At 47.5% G+C, this 19901-nt stretch overlaps 1 protein-coding gene across 1 annotated transcript; it reads right to left on the bottom strand.

Moving 5' to 3' along the window:
• Window positions 1-2544: 2544 nt before the first annotated feature.
• On the bottom strand, window positions 2545-12289 carry LOC135369802 (complement C1q tumor necrosis factor-related protein 4-like). Its single transcript, XM_064603334.1, has 3 exons — window positions 12148-12289; window positions 7616-7809; window positions 2545-2973 (listed from the first exon to the last, which is right to left on the bottom strand). The coding sequence occupies exons 2-3, from the start codon at window positions 7777-7779 to the stop codon at window positions 2610-2612; spliced, it is 528 nt and encodes a 175-aa protein (XP_064459404.1). The 5' UTR covers window positions 7780-7809; window positions 12148-12289; the 3' UTR covers window positions 2545-2609.
• Between the last annotated feature and the right edge of the window lie 7612 nt (window positions 12290-19901).

Raw genomic sequence — 19901 nt, 5'->3', positions numbered from 1 at the left:
CGCGCAGCGGAGAATCGATGAACTACCGCAGTGCAGACGCGTCGTCTGCATTTAAACTGTCATTCCTCGTTCAGTGCAGTAGGTGGAGCATTATGCAACTGAACCGTATCGTGCCATCGCGGCACAAGTGATCTTCCGGGGAATATACACAAGAACTGCGGAGAAGAACCATCAACTCCGAACATCGGCCGTCTTATCATGGACATGGTGTCGCCCCCTGTGGGTCGATCTCGCAGGGATCTCCCACCCGCGCTGGAAAAACGCCAGCTACGTCTCCCGAATAGGTACGTAAGAATCGACAAAAAAAAAAGGACAAAAAAGAAAGAGAACGCGGTGCTGTCCTTGTTGGGGGTCCTCGAAGTCGGGTTCCTGTGGTACGTTTTTATATATACGTTTGATGCCGTTCTAAGTTCTGTGTTGTGTCGTCTACAGCAGCATTTCCCAAACGTCTCGTTGTGTCGGACTCCCAAAACCACTGATAATCCATTCGAGTACCCCCATTAGGTACGATATAACGGACATCAAGAAAGAAAAGGAGAAACAAGCAAGGCACCGCCATACAGGAAATGAGCAGGTAGTATATTGCCGTCTTTAGTATAATATATCGTCATATATCAATATCGTTCCCTTCAGAGATGACGTTACCAGCACTCGCCGAGACAGTCTTCGAACTGTCTTCGACCGTCGCGATCCCCCACGAAAACTCTCGGGGACCCCCGAGGGTCCGCGGACCACACTTTAGGAACTCCTGCTCTATAGTTTTTCAGAAATACGCTATCCCAAAGCCGTGTTGTGCGGCTCGCCTAGCTCGTCTATGGCTCAATGCGGCCAGCTGGACACGTATGAATTCGACACCCCTTCTCCGAGTGTACGTGACACCCATCGGGAGTAGAAGTCTCTATCTCCTAGCAACAGCACGAGCACCTTCGCTCTCCGTTCAACGTTGGAAGTCTGCCCGTAGCTGTGGTAAGTAGATGGTGCTCGACCTTCGGGGAGCAATATTGCCAGACGCATTGCGGATGGTGCAACTAGTGACGTCATATTTTTCGAAACTACAAATTTCTGTTTTGGTACTACCGCTTAACATACAGGACCAATATTTTTGGGAGAAAAAGAACAATAAGTAGATAATAAAGGTGACATGGAGTGTTTCACCGCGGTTACCCTACCCCATTGCACGTGGAACGGTACATGAAGACAGAATATATATAGTCGAAAACGCGCACACACACTAATGCGTTTGAAGCATCCTGGTGGACGACAAGAAGTCCATGAACAGGTGAAGAACGCAACGATTGAGCACAGGGTCTTCATAGGGGCCGATAAGTGCAGCTAGGTTGAATGGTCTCTCGCTTGTACGAGTCAGCTCATCACGCTATGTCCGTCTTTCTCGTGCCGTAGAATTCACATTCCACGACAATGTGGCTCGGTGTTCGCCACGACACAACAGGTGGAGCACTGCTACAGGACCAGTGGCCGAAATCACGCAAGTACTAGCGTCCTCCTGTGACCCCCTCTACAGCGCAACGGTCGCGGCTGACTGGGACCCATGTTACAGCCGTTGCCACGCTCACGGCCTCCTCAATGGCTTTTAAAGCACAGTGACCCGGAATCCACTGCAGGAATATAAAAGGTGTTCCGGCTAAGTGTAGACGGAATTTTTTTACAAATGGATATATCACCTTTTCCGAGACGAAATCAATTTCAATATAGTATATGCAGAAGTGCACTCTTCAGGAAGGCACGAGCAAGCTCCTACAATGTCTTCATTTTCGACAATTAACTTTTTAATTATAAAAGCTATGAGGTTGTCCCCAATGAAAATATCTCGTCCGGTCTGATCCCCTGATACCGCTGCCGTTTTCAGAACAAAAAATCCGTTCGACAGGTCTTCCTTCACGAATTGTTTGCGGACAACAACCTTTTTCTTTATTTTGCTCACTGTACATCTTCAGAGACGCGTCTTCCCTTCACCACCAACCATCCCAACCGACCAACCAAATCAGTCAACAGTACACGTCCATAAGTCGACGGTTAAATATATTCACCGCCCACATTGTTCAGGAGGAACATCTGTCCTTCCACAAGTACTGCTCTTTGGAATACTTTTCGTTGTCATTTCATTCCGTGTTAGCTCCACGAAGCAACTGTGGCTGTGAGCGCCCTACAGTCGTGGACAGATGGGACAGCAGGAAATAGAGACAGACAGGAGTGTGTTGGTATGCGTCCTGGGCAGACTTCAAGGAGGACTGTGTCGCCATTCGTCTTGGTCGTCTGCCGCAAACAGGGTGGCACGCTAGCAGCAAATGGTACAGTACGGACTAGCAAACGGGTGACTGTTTCCTAGGCGCATCTCTAAGCCCGTACGGCCCCATTCGCTGCTAGCGTATCACTCTGAGGAAGGAATACGCCGGAGCCTGTTCTGTAAATTTTTTCCCAGCACTGTACGATTCGAACCCGCTACCTGCAAGTCCACAGCACGACCTGGAGTAACCACCAAGGAGCAGATGCCGCGCACTAATGCCATGATTGATTGCGCATATACTTAGGCAGGCTACTTTATTCGATGACCCTGCTCTACATAAAACGGAAAGACACCGTAAATGCGTTCAATTGCGCGTTATTCTCGACAGCCTCTCAAAAATATCGTCCATCTCGTCGGGCTCTCCGGTATCTTCATCGCCACTGTTACGTCCCATCAGGTGGTCAGCGTTCACCAAATGTCCCGTGAATGATGTGAACGCGCGGTTGACAGCTGTCGATTCATAGATATCGCCTTCCTCCAGGAATAAGTAGACCAAGTCATTCGGGTTCAGGTACAACAAAGCGCTGTTCGATGTCCAGCTGAATCCGTGGTCGCTGGCGAAAGACGTGACGATGGGCACGCGGTTCCTGCGCAAGGACATGCGGAAGGCTCCGTGGCTGGGCGCCATGGCTGAGAAGGCGAAGTGGTATAATCCTGGTATATTGCACCTTGAAAAGGCAAGTTCGAAAATTCATCCCTGGTTTTCACCTGCACTTCATGCTTACGCATGTCAAAATCAAATGACACGAAAAACACTTAAAAAAGTAAACATAGGTAAGCTCCTCCTTTTCCCCCCTTGCAAGATAGTTTACGGAATCCCCTGCCCACCTCCGAGGCGGATCCAGGATTTTTCTGAGGGGGGGGGGTAGGGGGGGGGGCTTGCCTTGGTGCTATTACACCGCCAACGTCAATTGAAACTCTGTAACGACTGAAATTGACGGGGGTCAGGACATCCGAATCCCTCCCCCCTAAATCCGACCCTGCCCACCCCCATCACTCAATACCACGTGTACAAAGACGAACTTTACTGCGCGAAGATAGAATTCTACGACCTTGAACATCATACTTGAAACATTACGGACTGAAGAAAATACCATTCATTTACTTTCATCTTGTAATAGATCAAATAGAATAGAATAGAAATAGAAAGGAAAAAAATGGAAACGCAAGTCCCACTGGCGCGACCAGCTGTTCCAGGGCGGTTGACGTGCGGAATATTATATCAGCACGGATGTCCTTGAGGTAGGTCGTGAGTGCACACAGCGCAGATTGCTGGTGCTGCCTTGGCCAGCTCCCCAGTACCTTCTCAACACTATCTGATCGGTTGTCAAGTTTCGCGAGGGCGTTCTTCAGTGTTCGCCGACTAGAGTCGAACTCCAACTTGAGCTCCTTGACCATAGACCATTCAGGCTGTCCAAAGTACTTTGCCCATGGAGCTCCCCTGCGCATCGGTGCCGGGCTCTTCGCTCCCTTTTTGCTTTCACGCAAGCCACTGGACTCCTCGAAGAGCTCTAAACAGAACTCAAACCTGTCGTCGCTTCACTCTCACCATAATTCATCCCCTCATATTAGCCGCTGTGAAGTGGGGTAGGGCCGTGTGGCTACCACGGGGAAACATCCCATGTCATCACCACTTCTTCATTCATTGTTGTTGTAATAAATCAAATATATGATACGAAAAATGGTATTGCCGCCAGAGAACAAAACGCACTTCGGGGAACTTTCGAAGCAATCCCGCAAAACTCTTGAGAATAGCAAGCCGCCGTAGCGCACTCTAACCTTCCCCTCCTATTTTTTTTTATACAATAAAGGTACTCTGAGTAGCGAGTTCAGGGTGAACACGCGAAGCCATGTTTATGCGAGTTTTTTTTTTTTTTTTTTTCTGGGAAACAAGTTGCACAGATCAAAACCTTTCCCGTTATTCGGTAAAATGACATTTTCATCAGACGTCTTAATTTGGCATACAGGACATCATGCAGAATCCCCGACCCTCCCTTCCCACGAAAGATCTTCCACGTGGTATGCAGACAATGCTCCATCGATTACGCACAGGACCTGCGTTCACGAACTCGCAACTGTTCAAGATCGGCTCCAGGGAGGACTCCAGCTGCGGACACTGTAATCATCCGGAGACAATTGCGCATATCCTGACAGAATGCCGAGCATACCATACTATGCGGGAAACCCATCTTCCCCACGCCAGGCCTGGCATACTGACGGACGTCCTCTTCCCCGAAGGTTCTTGTGCGGAACGACTTACAAAAACTCGCGGCCTCGTGCGCTTTCTTCAAGAAACGGGCCTAGCGGAGAGACCACTCTAGTGCACCTCTCACCTACAGTGTGCTTCCGTCCCATCAGTATCGGTCATCCTGCCTATATGCATCACTTTGAAGTCCTCAACTCTCCTCTCCCACTTTTTTTTTTTTTGGTATAGTCGTGATGATGCCCACTTGAGTGCGGCCAACAACGGCAAGCTACCTCGACACCCCCCACCCGCCCCTTAATATGATTTTTTTTTTATCGCCCTCTGTACTCCTTTAAGCTTCACACCGCCCACTCGCATACTTCGATTAAATAATGGCGGTGAATGGAAAGGCAATTTATCGATTGCCACTATTTAATTCCCAGTACCCGACACCTCCATTTAAAGGTGTGGTTCAAAATCTGACATTACCGCTGGTCTTCCGGTTTCCATTTTGGAGGCTTCCGCCTAGTCCCAAGTGTCGTGTGCATTCCGGCAGGCTTTCCAAGGTAACGTGACCCGCGCAAGATTTCAAAGATCCTATCATCGAGCCTATTGATACCCGTCGCAGGACCCGCACTTACCATTCTCTTCTTACCCTTCACTGTTGGTTCTCCAACATGACTACGAGCGACAACTGGCGCCATCTACGACACCACTTTCGATTTAGGTAGGCAACACTGATTGCTTTGGCGCGCAGCAGGCGGCGCTACAAGCTTTTCGCTCTTTGCACGCGCGTTTTGAACGACAGCAGCGAGATTGTGGCAGTGATGGTTACGTGAACATACACATATATGTTGCAGGCTGTCTAACATGTGACGTACTACGTACTGTCACGGTTAACTAAAATCAGTACTTCGCCGTCCCGTATTACCTCGCTTGCGCTTGAAAGTGTCGTGCCAACCAGAGTTCGAGGTAACTCGTTACAAGTAACTCGTTACTGTAACTGAGTTCCTCTTTTTGGTAACTTGTAACTTAACTCGGTACTTTTGCGCCGTGGTAACTTTCAGAGGAACTCGTTCCTTTTTCAGGTAACTTTGCCAAAGTAACTTAAGCTAAGTTCCAAGTTACTTTTCACTCGCTTTTCACTCACGTCCACATATTTTCGTGCTTTCTGTCCGGTTTCTTCATTGCATTTTTTGCCATAAAACGTGATATTAAATCAATTACAGTATTTTATTCAGGAAGTAAGAACCGCTGCCATTGAAATGAAGCTGGACCATTGTGCGCCCACAGGATCTAAGCGTGTCGCACTCCTTCGCAGGCAACTCAAGGTCTAACTGAACTGCTCACGCGCGCTGCACCTGCGTAATGCTATTTTGTGTCCGAAGTAACTTGGAAGTAACTCGTTCTTTTTTTTAAGTAACTCGGCAACGGCGAGTTACATTTCAGGCTGAAGAACTTCGTTAGTAACTTAGTTACATTTTGCACATGGTAACTTAACTTGTAACGAGTTCTTTTTGACGGGTAACTTCTCAATCTATGGTGCCAACATTGTGTTTGAAGGTGGACCATATGTGCTGTTTATTACTCGGAAGAAATATTCTTCCAACACCTGGAGGTTTGAGATGAGATAAACCACAGAGTGCTAATTTGAGACAACCGTGCCCTCAACAGTACAAGGAATTCATTCTGCTGGAGTGTGCGCCCATGTCAACAAATGGGGTCGAGGGTTGGCTCGCTCATGAGGATTTTGCCCCAGCCTACCTTCTATTGAAAGAAAAGTAGGACGGAAGGTCGCGACCCTTTCAGGGACCATCGTAATCCCCTCAAGACCGTGGCTTTCGGGCGCGACCTTGGTCACCTCTAGCTTCGAGCGTAGTTCAAGTCTACCATGTCGGTGGCGCTGTCGAACACTATGACATCACTTGTTTACTAACAGGGAGGGGTATATTTAATGGAAAATTTTGCACGGCAACTCTGAGCACCACAACAGAGTACGTGGTGGCCTTCATTTAGCTTAGTTTCAGTTTGGATTGTCATTTTAAAGAACCCTCGTGGGAGTAAAATGAGTGCATCGGTCCGACCACTGTGACGTTTCTCGTCTCATAGGTCGAGAAGTTACCCGTCAAAAAGAACTCGTTACGAGTTAAGTTACCGTGTGAAAAGTGTAACTACTTTAATAACGCAGTTCTTCAGTCTGAAATGTAACTCGCAGTTGCTGAGTTACTTTAAAAAAAAAAAGAACGAGTTACTTCCAAGTTTCTTCGGACACAAAATAGCACTACACAGGTGCAGCGTGCGTGAGCAGTTGAGTTACACCTTGAGTTGCCTGCGGAGGAGAGCAACACGCTTAGATCGTTTTCGTTTATGTCCAACAATAGACCTCTCCCTGTTTATGAGGAAATGACGTTATAGTGTTGGACAGCGTTACCAATTTGGTAGAGTTGAACTACGCTCGAAGCTAGAGGTGAACAAGGTCGCGCCCGAAAGCCACGGTCTTGAGGGTATTACGATGGTCCCTGAAAGGGACACGACCTTCAGTCCTACCCCATCTTTCCTTCAGACTTTCTTTCGATGGGAGGCAGCGAACAAGTGCCCGTTCGTGGAACCTAACCCCTCCTTCCGATTTGTTTCGGTTTCAGTCTGTCTACCAACGTCATGATGCGTTTCTCTAGTAGAGGTCTATTCGAACGCTTTGCATCTTACTTCCTGTGGGCGCACAATGGTTCTGCTCCATTTCAATGGCAGCGGTTCTTACTTCCTTGAAAAGGATACTGTCACTCACTGAATATCACGTTTTATGGCAAAAAAAAATGCCATGAAGGAACCGGAGAGAACGTAAGAAAATATGTGGACGTGAGTGAAAAGCGAATTAATAGTAGCTTAGAACTGAGCTTAAGTTACTTTGGCAAAGCTACCTGAAAAAGAAACGAGTTCCTCTGAAAGTTACCACGGCGCAAAAGTACCAAGTTACCAAAAAGAGGAACTTAGTTACAGTAACGAGTTACCTCGAACTGTGGCTCGTCATCATAGTTGGGATGCAAAGACAATTGTGCCAAGATTAAAATGCATTCTTATACAATTTATCATGACGGCGTATAGTCTGACGTTCTAGAGGTACTCACCGGAACGCGCCCAGTTCCTTTGTAATGTCCGCTCGATAATTAGTGGGTACCAGACTGAAGCGGAGGTAGTTCCCATCCACGGCTGCCTGCGTCATGGTGAAGCCGACTTGCCCAGTGACGCAAGCCACGAAGCAGGCCAGCACAGCCACAATCCAGGCTAGCATCGTTGCTTAATCAGCCGAAGACAGGTGAGCCTGCAAAGATACCGCCGTGGAAGAAGTCGTAAAAATATATTAGGAGCCAGAAGGAAATATATATATATATCGCAATTACGTCGTACAATTCGAGCTGCCCGTTTTGCGAACACTGCGAATCTTACACACAGGGATCTTCCTAGCATCACTCCCCCGCCCCCCACTCTCCACGCTCCCCTAATGTTCCTAAAGGTCCTGTAACCCCCACGAAAAAAAACTTTGCCAAAAAAAAGACCAGAATACCTGGAAAATAGACGACAAATACAAGAAAAAAAAAGCAGGCGCTACAGGTGTCACACACTTCGTCCCCACACTCTTAGAAATTAGGGGGGGGGGGGGGGGGGTGTCGAGGTAGCTTGCCGTTGTTGGCCGCACCCAAGTGGGCATCGTCACGACTATAGCCAAAAAAAGGAAAAGAAATGAACTTCACCACATAGCACGCTCCTAGCCAACCATCATCCCGAATGACAACGTTCTCGCCCCTGATTTGTTGAAAACGAGAGGCGGAGCCTATTCTGTGCCGTGCATAATAGCACCAAATAGGCCCCGCCTCCCATTTTCAACAAATCTAGGGAGAGAACGTTGTCATTCGGGAGGATGGTTGGCTAGGAGCGTGCTATGTGGTGAAGTTCATGGTCGGCACAGTTCCCTTAGAAGTCGGCCCAGGACGCACATTCCCCCAGGGCGTGAGTCGTGACGTTGCCCACATACGTGAGGCCGACAACGGCAAGCCCTATCACCACCACCACCACCATCATTTTTAAGAGTGCACGTATTACCAACCCCGCACCACACCCTTCCTGGGGTGCAAATCCCGCGTAAATCCCTGTCTACAGCGCTGATAAGATTACTCTTCGTTTTCCGTTCCTACATAATAGTCTATCTCTGACGGCGAGATAATGTGGTGACCTCAGATTCACGTGTGATGCTTTTTTTTTCGATGTTGTACCACTCATACCCGGGCATCCAAAAGGATGCAGGAGGTACACGTATTTGAAAATAAAATAAATAGAACGAAAGGAAATGTAATAGAAATCACGCCGACTTATCGCAACGTTGCGTTTATGAAGTAACTTAGCAGCGGTAGTGTAGTGGTAGCATATCTGACAGGAAATCAGAAACGGGTTCGATTGCGGGCGTTAGCACCTTTTCCCGAGGTTACTTGAACTCGTTAATTTCCGGGCGTTCGAGGCTGACATGTTTGTGTCGTCCATATTTGTGGCCTGCCTCAGCTGATTCTCGCTGTTTACGTCATTGTTTCAGACTAAACGACTAAACTAAACAGACTAAACGAAAAACGCTCAACGTTTTCGTTGCGATAAGTCGGTGCGATATATATATTCCTATATCGCATCCCGGCTTTTGAATATCCTTGAAAGAAAATTCACAAAAAAATAATAATGTACCTGTTACGTGTGCGCAGCCAAACGTATATTGCACATGTGTAAATTGTGCTTCACTGCGACCAGCCGCGACAAAATTGCGCAAACCGAAACCAATTAATTACTGCAACAAATGACCAGTTGCGGTGGCAGATTTTTCTCTAAAAGGTGCCCTCCGATGTTCCCGGAAGGGGTACTAATCATTTTAATGCCGACAGCGCCTTGCTTTAGAAGATACGTTTCTTCACGAAACTCATTTGAATAATGAGCGCCTCCCACTCATTCACACGGTGCGCAGCTTGTAGGTGGTATCGGACAAATAATTGTAACAAAGAAAAAATTCTGCGATTGGTGCACCCGTTCGCGAATTTTTTAGTTTTTAGCAGAACTTTTGGAGGGGGGGGGGTCATTCATGCTATAGAGCTTAGTGCCAGAGTGAAGTGGGCCTCAGGAGGGCGCTGCTCTGTAATGCAGTGCGTCTTCCGTCCCAAATCCAGAACGTGATAGCATCCAAAAAAATCAAACGCAGGGCGTTATTCTGGTCAGTTTGCCTGATGTATAGGGTAACCACAGGAAGGACAGCAAAACAAAAAGCGAAACGAGGTCAGTTGACCAGTCAGTACCGGGGCGGGAGATAAAAGACCGACTTCTCGGACGAGCCAAAAAACGCTACAAAAGTCTATCGACGCGCACGTGAGAAGAATGGTCGCTGTATCTCGTACGACCTCATACTCAACTTCAGTTTAGACGGGGTTACTCAATAGGGACCTAGAAGATAAACGGATGTAAGGAACATTTTCAGTTTTGACCCGTGAGGAACGTGCCATCTTTCGATTCGACTTGTACTGTTGTACAGGAGGCCGTGCAAATGCTGCTGACGAGTACACATAGGTTTAGGTATACTTGTTGCCTCATCTCGTTATTATAACCATGCCGACGAGTACGATCGGTTGACAAGTTCGCGCGACGATGTACGTTGAAGCATATAGGTGTAAAATTTAGCTGAACATGTCATAATTTGAAATGAACCAGGGTTTATATTTTACGAATTTTACGACATCGACTAAACGTCGAGAAAGATGAGGTTGCCTTCTGGTTGCGTATCTAACAGTTCAACGACAGCAACAACAACAACAACAACAAAAAAGACAGACAGACAGATCATATGCCCATATGTGCTGTGACGCCCAGCTACGACATTTCCCCTTTATCAATCGGCGCTACGAAATTAACCTCAAGGTAACCAAATCAATCTATAATCAAACTCAAGCATCAAAATTCATTTCACTTGTTTGGGGATGCAGCTACGCATGTGCACGTACAGTTCGGTACAGGAGCGTACGGATTTTTTTTTTTTAATTTGGATGTATTTTTTTTTTCGTTGCCCACGCTTCAGTTCAGCGTAGTCTTTCCTTTTTGGCATACAAAATGCGCTTGAAACTATGGAACGTCACAATAATCACAACGTCCTCACTTTTTGCTCGAGCTCCTCCATTTATCCAGAAGCGGAAATACATATTTATTATTCATTTATTTAAATTTGGAGGCGTAGGGTTGTCGTGTTTTTTTTTCTCTTCGTGTGTTAATGGCGAATAAAGCCTACACGCCATTCACTGAGTAACATAAAAGCGATATCATTTGCTGCACTAGTTCGCTGGATGCTACTATTTTTCTACTGTTGGTCAGACGCGGGTGTTGCGGTTGCCTCCTGCATCTTTTGTGTGTCGATGGTAATGAACAATAAAAGCTGTACGCCCTCTGATTCATTGCCCTTAAAACTCCGCTTCTGCTCAACATACGGTTCATCGTCATAGAAAGTATAAGAGACCAACTGCAAAACCTTTGTCTCACCAACAATAGGAAAATATTAGCATCCAGGCTGAGTTGGGAACTACACCCGACTACATCTTAGGACCGCGAAATCAGAGCCCCAGGCTAGTATATGCTCAGCTTAACGCGGTTATATGTGTTTTATTTTGCCTTTATTTGCAATCCAATTCCAATCACTGGTACGAGTACAGTGTGTACGGAAGGTAGCGTGCCATTTTGCTCACTACTCTGTAACACTTCCTTAGTTGCTTCGCGGCGCTAACACGCAACCAAAATAAAAACACTTCCTTCTTATAAAAAGACACGGGTACCATTTTTTCCAACCTATCTGCCATAAACACGCATAAGGTAGCAGAATCTTGGAGAACCGCTTCTTAATCTTGTCGCGTTGTCTGTACTCCCCTGGATAAAAGAAAGAAAGAAAGGAACAGACGCATGCCGCACAATACAAGCGGTGCAACGCATGTGTAAACGATTACGTTCGAATTATGTTCCTCGTTGAATGGCGTGCAGCTTTTATTGTTCGCTAACATTCGAATCTTAATTAAAAGAGCGTATGTCTCCCAATTTCAACACGCCAGGGGGGGGGGGGGGCGAATGATAGCACTTGATCGGCTATGCTCAGTTTCATGATATGTCCACAACGACGCTCCTGAACTTTTGGTGGCAGAGAACCCCGTGGGACGATTATTTCCGCCCACACAACCAGGCACCATTTTTCCCGGAACCCCTAGGTCCCTTGTGCAAACAGAGGCAAACTAGTCATTTCTTAATGAACCTAATGATGTGAGTGAAAATATACAGAGCCCGTCTCCCCTGCGTGCAGCGCGCGCGTCGATTACGCCATATTCCCGCGCGCAGAAAGTCCTTAGAATCGTTCGAACTTCAGCTCGCCTATGTGACGATGGACTTACGATGCTTCGGATTCTGTGCCGACAGAGTCACCAAGAATGAAACGCGCTGCACAGTTTTGCACACCATTCGATGTAGTTAGATTGATTCTGAGAACAGCTGTGTCAGTTACCAACCTGACCTGACCCAAGTTACCACAGACAAAAAACCGTTGCGTCACTAGAGTACGTAAAAAAAAAAAAAGAGAGAGCAGCGAAAATATATACCGTCTTACCCTTGCAGTGTCGTAATACGGGGCCGTGTCTCGCCCACCCGTATCGTCGCTGTGCCGCACCCGCTAATGCTTTCGTGCTCTCCTGGGTGTCGTAACCTCGTCAAACGATGTGCAAAGCACTCCTTCTTTCCCTTCACCACTTTTAGGGATCACGGGCGCGGCGAAGAAAGAGTTATCGCTCTCGGTCATCGGTCTGCTATCATGACCCCGATCATCGGGGATGGTGTCACTGACACGTTGTGGTATATGTTTTCGTGTTGTTGACGTCAAGATTTTATTAGTTCATCACATGTGCCCTTGGGCCATGCAGGTGTTGCTCTCATAAGCAGGCTGGCTGATTATTGCCTGTACTGGTGCAATGACGTGAATGCGTGATGTTTTGCAGTGCGTTTTCCAGTAGCATTCGTATTAGCGAGTTTTAGTGAATCGTTTTTCCTCGAACTGTTGGTCAACAGTGTTGCAGATGACCAATATGAGAACACGAAGTGACTCAGAACGTAATCATCTCAATTGGGTCGTGGCAAGACCGTTCGCGAACCGTTTGAGTGAAAACGTTTCACTGAAACTTGCTATTATGGGTGAGTCGTCGTTAGCGGGTGCTAATGGGAGCCGCGGTCTAGACACACTTCCAAATGCTAGAGAGTTTAAGTATAGCGGCTAGACGCTTGCGAACGCTATGCGTTAGCAGTTAGCGGCACACTGCACTTTCGTGGCACAGGCACAGTTTTAGTAGCGCGACTTAATAAAAGAAAAAAAAACTTGTTCCAGTGAACTAGAAGAGGACAATGGAACAACCGCTAGAAAATCGCGAGGAACGCCTTTTTTTTCTTTATTTTATTCATTGCGCATCTTCGGAGACTCGTCTTTCCTTCACCCACAATGTGAGAGGGTGAAGGAGCACAGTGCCGCCTCATGGGTCGAAGGTGATCTTGCGGAAACAAAACAAAAACACATGTATCGGGTGACGCTATCGGAACTGCGCTTATCTTAGGTTGCATTTTTTTCCTTTTAATCTTTTTCCAGGACTCAAGAGGCGACAGTGTTCTCTTTCACCCTCTCACATAGGGGGTGAAGGAAAGACGGGTCACCGACGATGCGCAATGAACAAAATAAAGAAAGAAATAGTGTTCCTTCACGAATTTTTTGCGAACGATCTACCGAGCGGATTTTTCTTCTGAAAACGGCAACGATATCAGGTGACCGAAAGGAACAGATGTTCTCGTTGAAACAACTTCGTAGCTTTTATAATTAAAAAGCTAACTAACGATTTTTAGGTAATTAGTCATTCGACGGTTGAGCAACAGGTGGCCAAGAATGTCCGCCGGCCCAGAGATGATAGAAGTGAAACCACGATGTCTATAGCCGTTATAGTTTTTTTTTAATGAAAAATCTGTATCGAAAAAACAAGAAGACATCCTGTATCTTTTTACCCTATGTCGTATGAGCATACTACCTTCATGAACCGTCACGCAAAGTATTTCATTTGAGAAGTGCGAATTTACTGACAAAATCGCCTCGCAAGAGACCGCGCAACGGCGACGACCTCGCCCAGCGGCCCCTCGCGTCTCGTGACGTCAGGAGGCAGAGCGTTTTTCGTTGGCCACGGAGAATCATCTGCTAGCCAGAGCGACCAGTCGAGACGCGGGAAGGGCGGCGTTGCAAAAAGAAAGAAAAAAGGAGGCGCTCGCCTCAATATTGGAGTGGTATTGGCAAGCTGCATGGCGTTGCAGACTGGATGCCGAGGGTATAGCAGGTTTTCTGACCCGCGAGATTGAAAGCTCTCGTGCGCTCCAGGACTACGTGTTACACTCACAGCTTCTTGTGCGAATGTGTCCCCCCCAGGGCTTGTAATCCTAACCTCTAGTTCTCCCGACGTAGTTGCTCTCGAGTCCTTGCATGCTCCTTTAAAGACCATAGGTTAATTATCCGGTAGGTCCATAATTCTTAAAGTATTCGTAATGCGAAGTTTCTCGTACAACCTTTGGTTATTCTCCCATAACAACATGAAATCGACGCGCATATCAACATTACGACATTGACACGCATCGGCCTTGGAGATTTCCAGAAATCCTTAAAACTACCGTATTTTCACGCGTATTAGCCGCGGCTTATGCGCGATCTTTTTTTTCTCACGGGCGCCCTGCGGCTTATCCACCGGTGCGGCTTATCTGATGACTATTTTTTCCTGGTATTTTCCCCATACGCCGATTTTAACGAAAGGACCGACAGTGTCTCTGGAATAGCACTGCCCTGCCGATGCACGAACAGTGCGTAACAGGGACGGGTCCACATTCGAGTAGATTGATCTTCCTGGTGCATTCCCCCAAGCAGATTTAAGGAAAGTGGTGACAGTGATTCACGTCTTCTGGAAGATCACTGACCCATCAGTCGACGAAAAACACCCGACAAGGGCACAATCCGATCTTGGTAGAACTCCAGAACTGACCTCCTCTGTTGTACACTGTGCCGATCCCGGAGTATGGACCACAGGGTTTATGGCCTTCTCTATGGTCTCCTTTGTCGCACAAATCAGTCGTCTCGTATTGCCCGCGGCTTATCTGCGGGTGCGGCTTATCTGCCAGAAAATTTTCAAAACGTCCCAAAAAACGCGTCCTGCGGCTTATCTGCGGTGCGGCCTATACGCGTGAAATTACGGTACCTGTTTTTTTTTTCGTTTTTTTTTTATCTAATAGAAAGTGTTTCTGTTTATCGAGAGAGATTACTTGCCTCCGGCGCGTCGATGCGCACGGTAAAGGTAGTACGTTCCTTTCGCCCGCCTGGGATATAGGTTACACCATATACGCATACCGACCCTTTGTTCAAATCTGTGTCAATAACGTCAGGAGGCGGCATGCCTGAAGCGATAGAAAGCGTTCGTTTTTGGGTCGTAACGCAGCTCCGCCTTTGATCTATTTCTCCCGACAGCCTTTCCTCGTAAACACGTAGAAAGATGATCAACACGTGTATTCGTACAAACCATTTGTTTTTGAAATGTAGATCGTGTGAAACGGCGCACCAAGTGTTACCGTTGAATGTGCTCGTATAAAATCGTGCTTTAGGCAGGCGGTACCATTGAAAGGCGCGCTAAAATGCCACCGCAAGTTCACCTCAAATTACGTTACACACTATGTTGATTCCGCATTTGTTGCCATAATTCAGAACGTTGATTCCGTTACGAAGCTACGTTCAGAAGTGTACAGGACTCTTTCTTGCCTCGGCACTATACGCAGTGGACGCCGCTTCACCTCGTGCATCGGGCAGGTCCCCCAAACTCACCTCGGAAAAGCGTGCAACGAAGAAGGCCGCCACTAGATACCCCACTGTTGCCGTTCCGGATCACTTCAGCGCGTTAAGTTTAGCGGCAAAATGTTTTTGTTGTTTCTGCGAATGAATCTAGTCTTTATATGTCCAAACAAAACGCGTATAACAACTTTCTGTTTGTGTTCTGTGTGTTTCACTTTTTGGTCCCGTTTTTAAACGTGTTGAGCGATCGGAAGGATCTAGTGCACGAGTGCGTGCATCACATAGCGTACCTATCGTAAAAGGCGCCGCAGGCGCAGTCGTCCATTTCTCCTTCGGTGACTTGGCCTGGCCTGGATTGTGCTTCAACTGGATCTTTAGCGCGCTACAATCCAACGCAAGCCAACGTCCGGTAACAATGGGGTATCTAAGGGCGGCCTCCGGCATTGCACGCATCGGGATAGGAACAAATACATGGGAAAATGGCGACCTTGGGGGACCTGGCATCGGGTATACAGGGTGTGTGCAGAAAAACGTGACCCGCATTTTTACATGTAACTCGTTGTCTACTTAGCCGAGGAACTTCCGGTGGGGCACGACGTTCAACCGTTTCGTCATCTGACGGGAAGAAGCTGAAACACAGGTATAGCCGACTAGGCAGCGGCGGTTTTCTAATTTTCACGATTTATCCGCAGAGGAACGGATCAAATGGCAGTATCGACATAAAATTTTGAGGGCATAATACATCCTCTAACACATACTTTAGCTTTCCGACACTGTTCTTATTTGTTTTATCTCCGTTACAAACCCCGAAGTTTATCTTGGCGAACCCTGTATTATAACACAAAGTGTCGCTATTACTGACCACCGCTGATGTAGACGCACTGCAAAAATGGCTTCATACGTTCTAGATTACACCCCGAATTAATATCGACTGGTTGCTTATCAGAAATAAGTCGGTTCGTGTCGCATGGGTTATTCCTATACTGACAGGCAAATTGGACGCGATTTATGGCGAACTAAGTCACCAACTTTCAGTCGGGCATGACTGACGACAGAGGATACGTGCCCGCTTTGGTCAAGTGCGGTGTGACCCAATTCCCCGCAGCGCACGCTAAGGCGTCGCGAGCGGTTACCGTCACGCAACCCAAGAACGATCGAAACTGGAGCAGAAAAGATGGATGGGGTGCGCATTGTTCCCGATGGACGACGGCAGCATCACTTCTTCTTCGTTTTCTTCCCGCAATATGATGGGAGGTGTCACGTAAAGAGGATGATGAAGATTTAAGGCCGCACTTTCACGCGCCGATTTTTACTTGAAGGGAAAACGAATCGGGAAACGTATAAAACTAATGTTGTTTTTTTTTTTTTGTCCATGACTTGAAAACCCGAGACGAGGTAGGGACGAAAACAGACACACACAAACACGGTCTCAAACTCAGCTCAGAGACCGTGTTTGTGTGTGTCTGTTTTCGTCCCTACCTCGTCTCGGGTTTTCAAGTCATGTATCGTCACCACCAGCTCGCTTGCTACCTGACTTTCCTTTTGTTTTTTGTGTGTGTTAGCGCCGCGATGCAACTGCGGCTATGAGCGGCGTTCAGGCTTGGACAGATGGAGAAGGGACAGCAGGAAGGAGTGGGGGACTTTGTACACTCTTAGAAACGAACTTCACCGCATAGCACGCTCCTTTAGGCCAACCATAATTTCGAATGATACCGATATCTGCCCTGATTTGTTGAAAACGGGAGGCGCAAGCCCTTTTTATGACAATTATGAACATCATAAGTGTCACAAAAAAAGGCGTACGCCTCGCGTTTTCAACAAATCATCGTCGTTACGGTCGTTACAAGCTAACGAGTGGCGGGAAATTCAAAAAGGCGGGCGGGAAATTTAAAAAGGTGGGCACGTGATAAAACACGTGCACGGTGCTCTTCGCGCGATACGTGAAGGCCGTGGTATACGTCACGCGCAATGTGTCACGTGCCCACCTTTTTGAATTTCCCGCCACTCGTTAGCTTGTAACGACCGTAACGACGATGAAGCGATTAAGCCCCCAGGGCAGATAACGATATCATTCGAGATGATGGTTGGCCTATAGGAGCGTGCTATGCGGCGAAGTTCATTTTTAAGAGTGTAGGAGGGCTCAGTACGCGTCCTGGGCCGACTTCAGGGGGAATTGTGGCGACATTCGTCAGGAACGTGTTCGGAAAATCCAGGAAAAAAAAAAAACCCAGACAGCACAGCCGGTAGTTAGATTCGAACCCTCGGCCGTGCCGCGGGTATAAACTAATGCAACGGACAAAGTAGCATATATGCGGGTTAGCTATAGTGGGAAAGGTGCACACGGGAAAAGCAAGAGCTCGAGCACACGAGCGTGTGAAACGCCGTTCTTGCGTCTTCCCCACGCTTGGGATGGTTAGGTGGATGAAAAGGAAATATGAAGGTTTTCTTTCAATATGCGAAACAATGTCTCCTGTACCGTGAATTCCCTGGGGGCAGGAGTTCGCTAATTAACGTTATTTTATTCGCGTCGTCATTTCGCGTGAAAATAAAATTATTGTTCCTGGGGTAAGATCGCGAAACTGAAGTGGAGACATAGCGAGAGATTGCGCGTATATGTCAGGCAATTTCTTTCATTTCGTGCGTTTTCGAAGTTATATTTGCCGAGTCAGTTTGAAGAGATATGTAAGGTGCACGTAAGAAAAAGCACTGTCCTGATGAGTGCATAACTCAAGTGTCGCTACAGCAGCACCGGGCAGCTGTTCCCGGCCCTCGTCGGCATTGCATAGGTCACAGGGGTGGCATCCAATGTATTGCTCCGTAGACGAAAGCGTGCTGGGCGAACGCAATGCATCCTGGACAGGTCCTGGTCGCACGTCACAGCAAACGTCAACGCACACGTGACCTTAAAAATGGCGTCGCCCGTGATCGGCGCCCAAACCGTTTGTAAACAATGCGGTTGTTGTTTCTGCACGACGTTTTGGACGTTTTTCGATCACGGTAATTATTGTTGTCCGATAATCTCGCCCTAAAACGCGCAGTTTTATACACAAAGCCTCATACTCTTGACAACTTCGAAAGATATGATAACGACCGCCCGTTAAGACTTACCGAGCCGATGCGATCTGTTTAAACTGAGGTGAAATGGGCTACCATGTTGCGGAAGAAGCACCGCATAGTTTACGCTGGCAAAATACGCTCATCTCTTGGTGTAGTGACGGCGAAAAAACTAGGTAAGCGGCAAAACGACATGTACACAAAGTCACATGACCTCAAAATTACGTTTTCTATGACATGCGACCAGGACAAGATGGCACTTTTGCCAAAGGCACCCGCTTGAGAGTAGTTACAACAATGGCGGGTTTGTGTCACCCCTGTGGCATAGGTGATCAACGTCCTAAGAAACACGCATCAGCAGGTCACGTGGTACGTGATTGATTTGTCCACGGTGAGAAGCGCACCAACTGGAAGCACCTTTGCGCCCTGTGGTATCGAATCCGTGCTCCCAGTTTTCTGTGTTTCTTGTTCTGTTTTGTGGAGACGCTTACATCAAATAAGTCGAAGCCTGACACCATAAATACTTGCCTGTAAAAGCAACAGTATAACTGAAGAAAAACTATGTATTCCCCCATCCCTTGAGGGGATACGTCACGATATTTCATCGTTCAAAATCAAAATTCACAAAACCAAAATCACACATTGCAAAATGAATGCCTGCATCCAGGAGGTCTGAGAATGACAGTGTTTCAGGGTAGGACATCACTGAGCAACGTGCCAGCTTTGCGTGTTTCTGGTGTACATCCGGAAGTCGTTTTAGCGGATGGAATACATGTTTTACCGACGGCTAGGCTTTGCAGGGCTGACGCGCTGATGGTTTATGGTGAACATATACAGCACTGTAGTGAGAGCAACGCTAGTTCGAGCTTGTTGTCTACGCGTCCCCGCGGGATGATTTAGCCGGTGCTAGCTTTAGATCGTGCTTATTCGGGACCTCGAATATGTGGTTACTGAGCAAGATCTCAAATGGAACGACAAATGGTCGACAACGAACACGAACGACAAAGGTCCAGGGGGCTTAATCGCTTCATCGTCGTTACGGTCGTCACAAGCTAACGAGTGGCGGGAAATTCAAAAAGGTGGGCACGTGACACATTGCGCGCGACGTGTACCACGGCCTTCACGTATCACGCAAAGAGCGCCGTGCACGTGTTTTATCACGTGCCCACCTTTTTAAATTTCCCGCCGTTCTTTTCAATTTCCCGCCACTCGTTAGCTTGTAACGACGGTAACGACGACGAAGCCCCCAGGATTCTGGCAAGCAGTGTCGAAATTGTTCTTGTTTTTTTTTTTTTTCTTCAAGTGCACAGGGAGCCTATAGGAGGCCCGGATCACGCAGAAAGCGGAGCACCGCCTTTGTGACACTCCACTGGCTAGCTCTCTGCACGGGGCCAAGGAGTGTTATCGAGGGAAACGCCCGTGCATGTGCTTCTGGACTGGTCCATCCATGCAGCTTC

This window comes from Ornithodoros turicata, chromosome 10 (assembly GCF_037126465.1).
Source record: "Ornithodoros turicata isolate Travis chromosome 10, ASM3712646v1, whole genome shotgun sequence".
Taxonomy (NCBI): Eukaryota; Metazoa; Arthropoda; class Arachnida; order Ixodida; family Argasidae; genus Ornithodoros; species Ornithodoros turicata.
The sequence above is the reverse complement of the archived record's forward strand: the minus strand, read 5'-3'. Positions and strand labels throughout refer to the sequence as shown.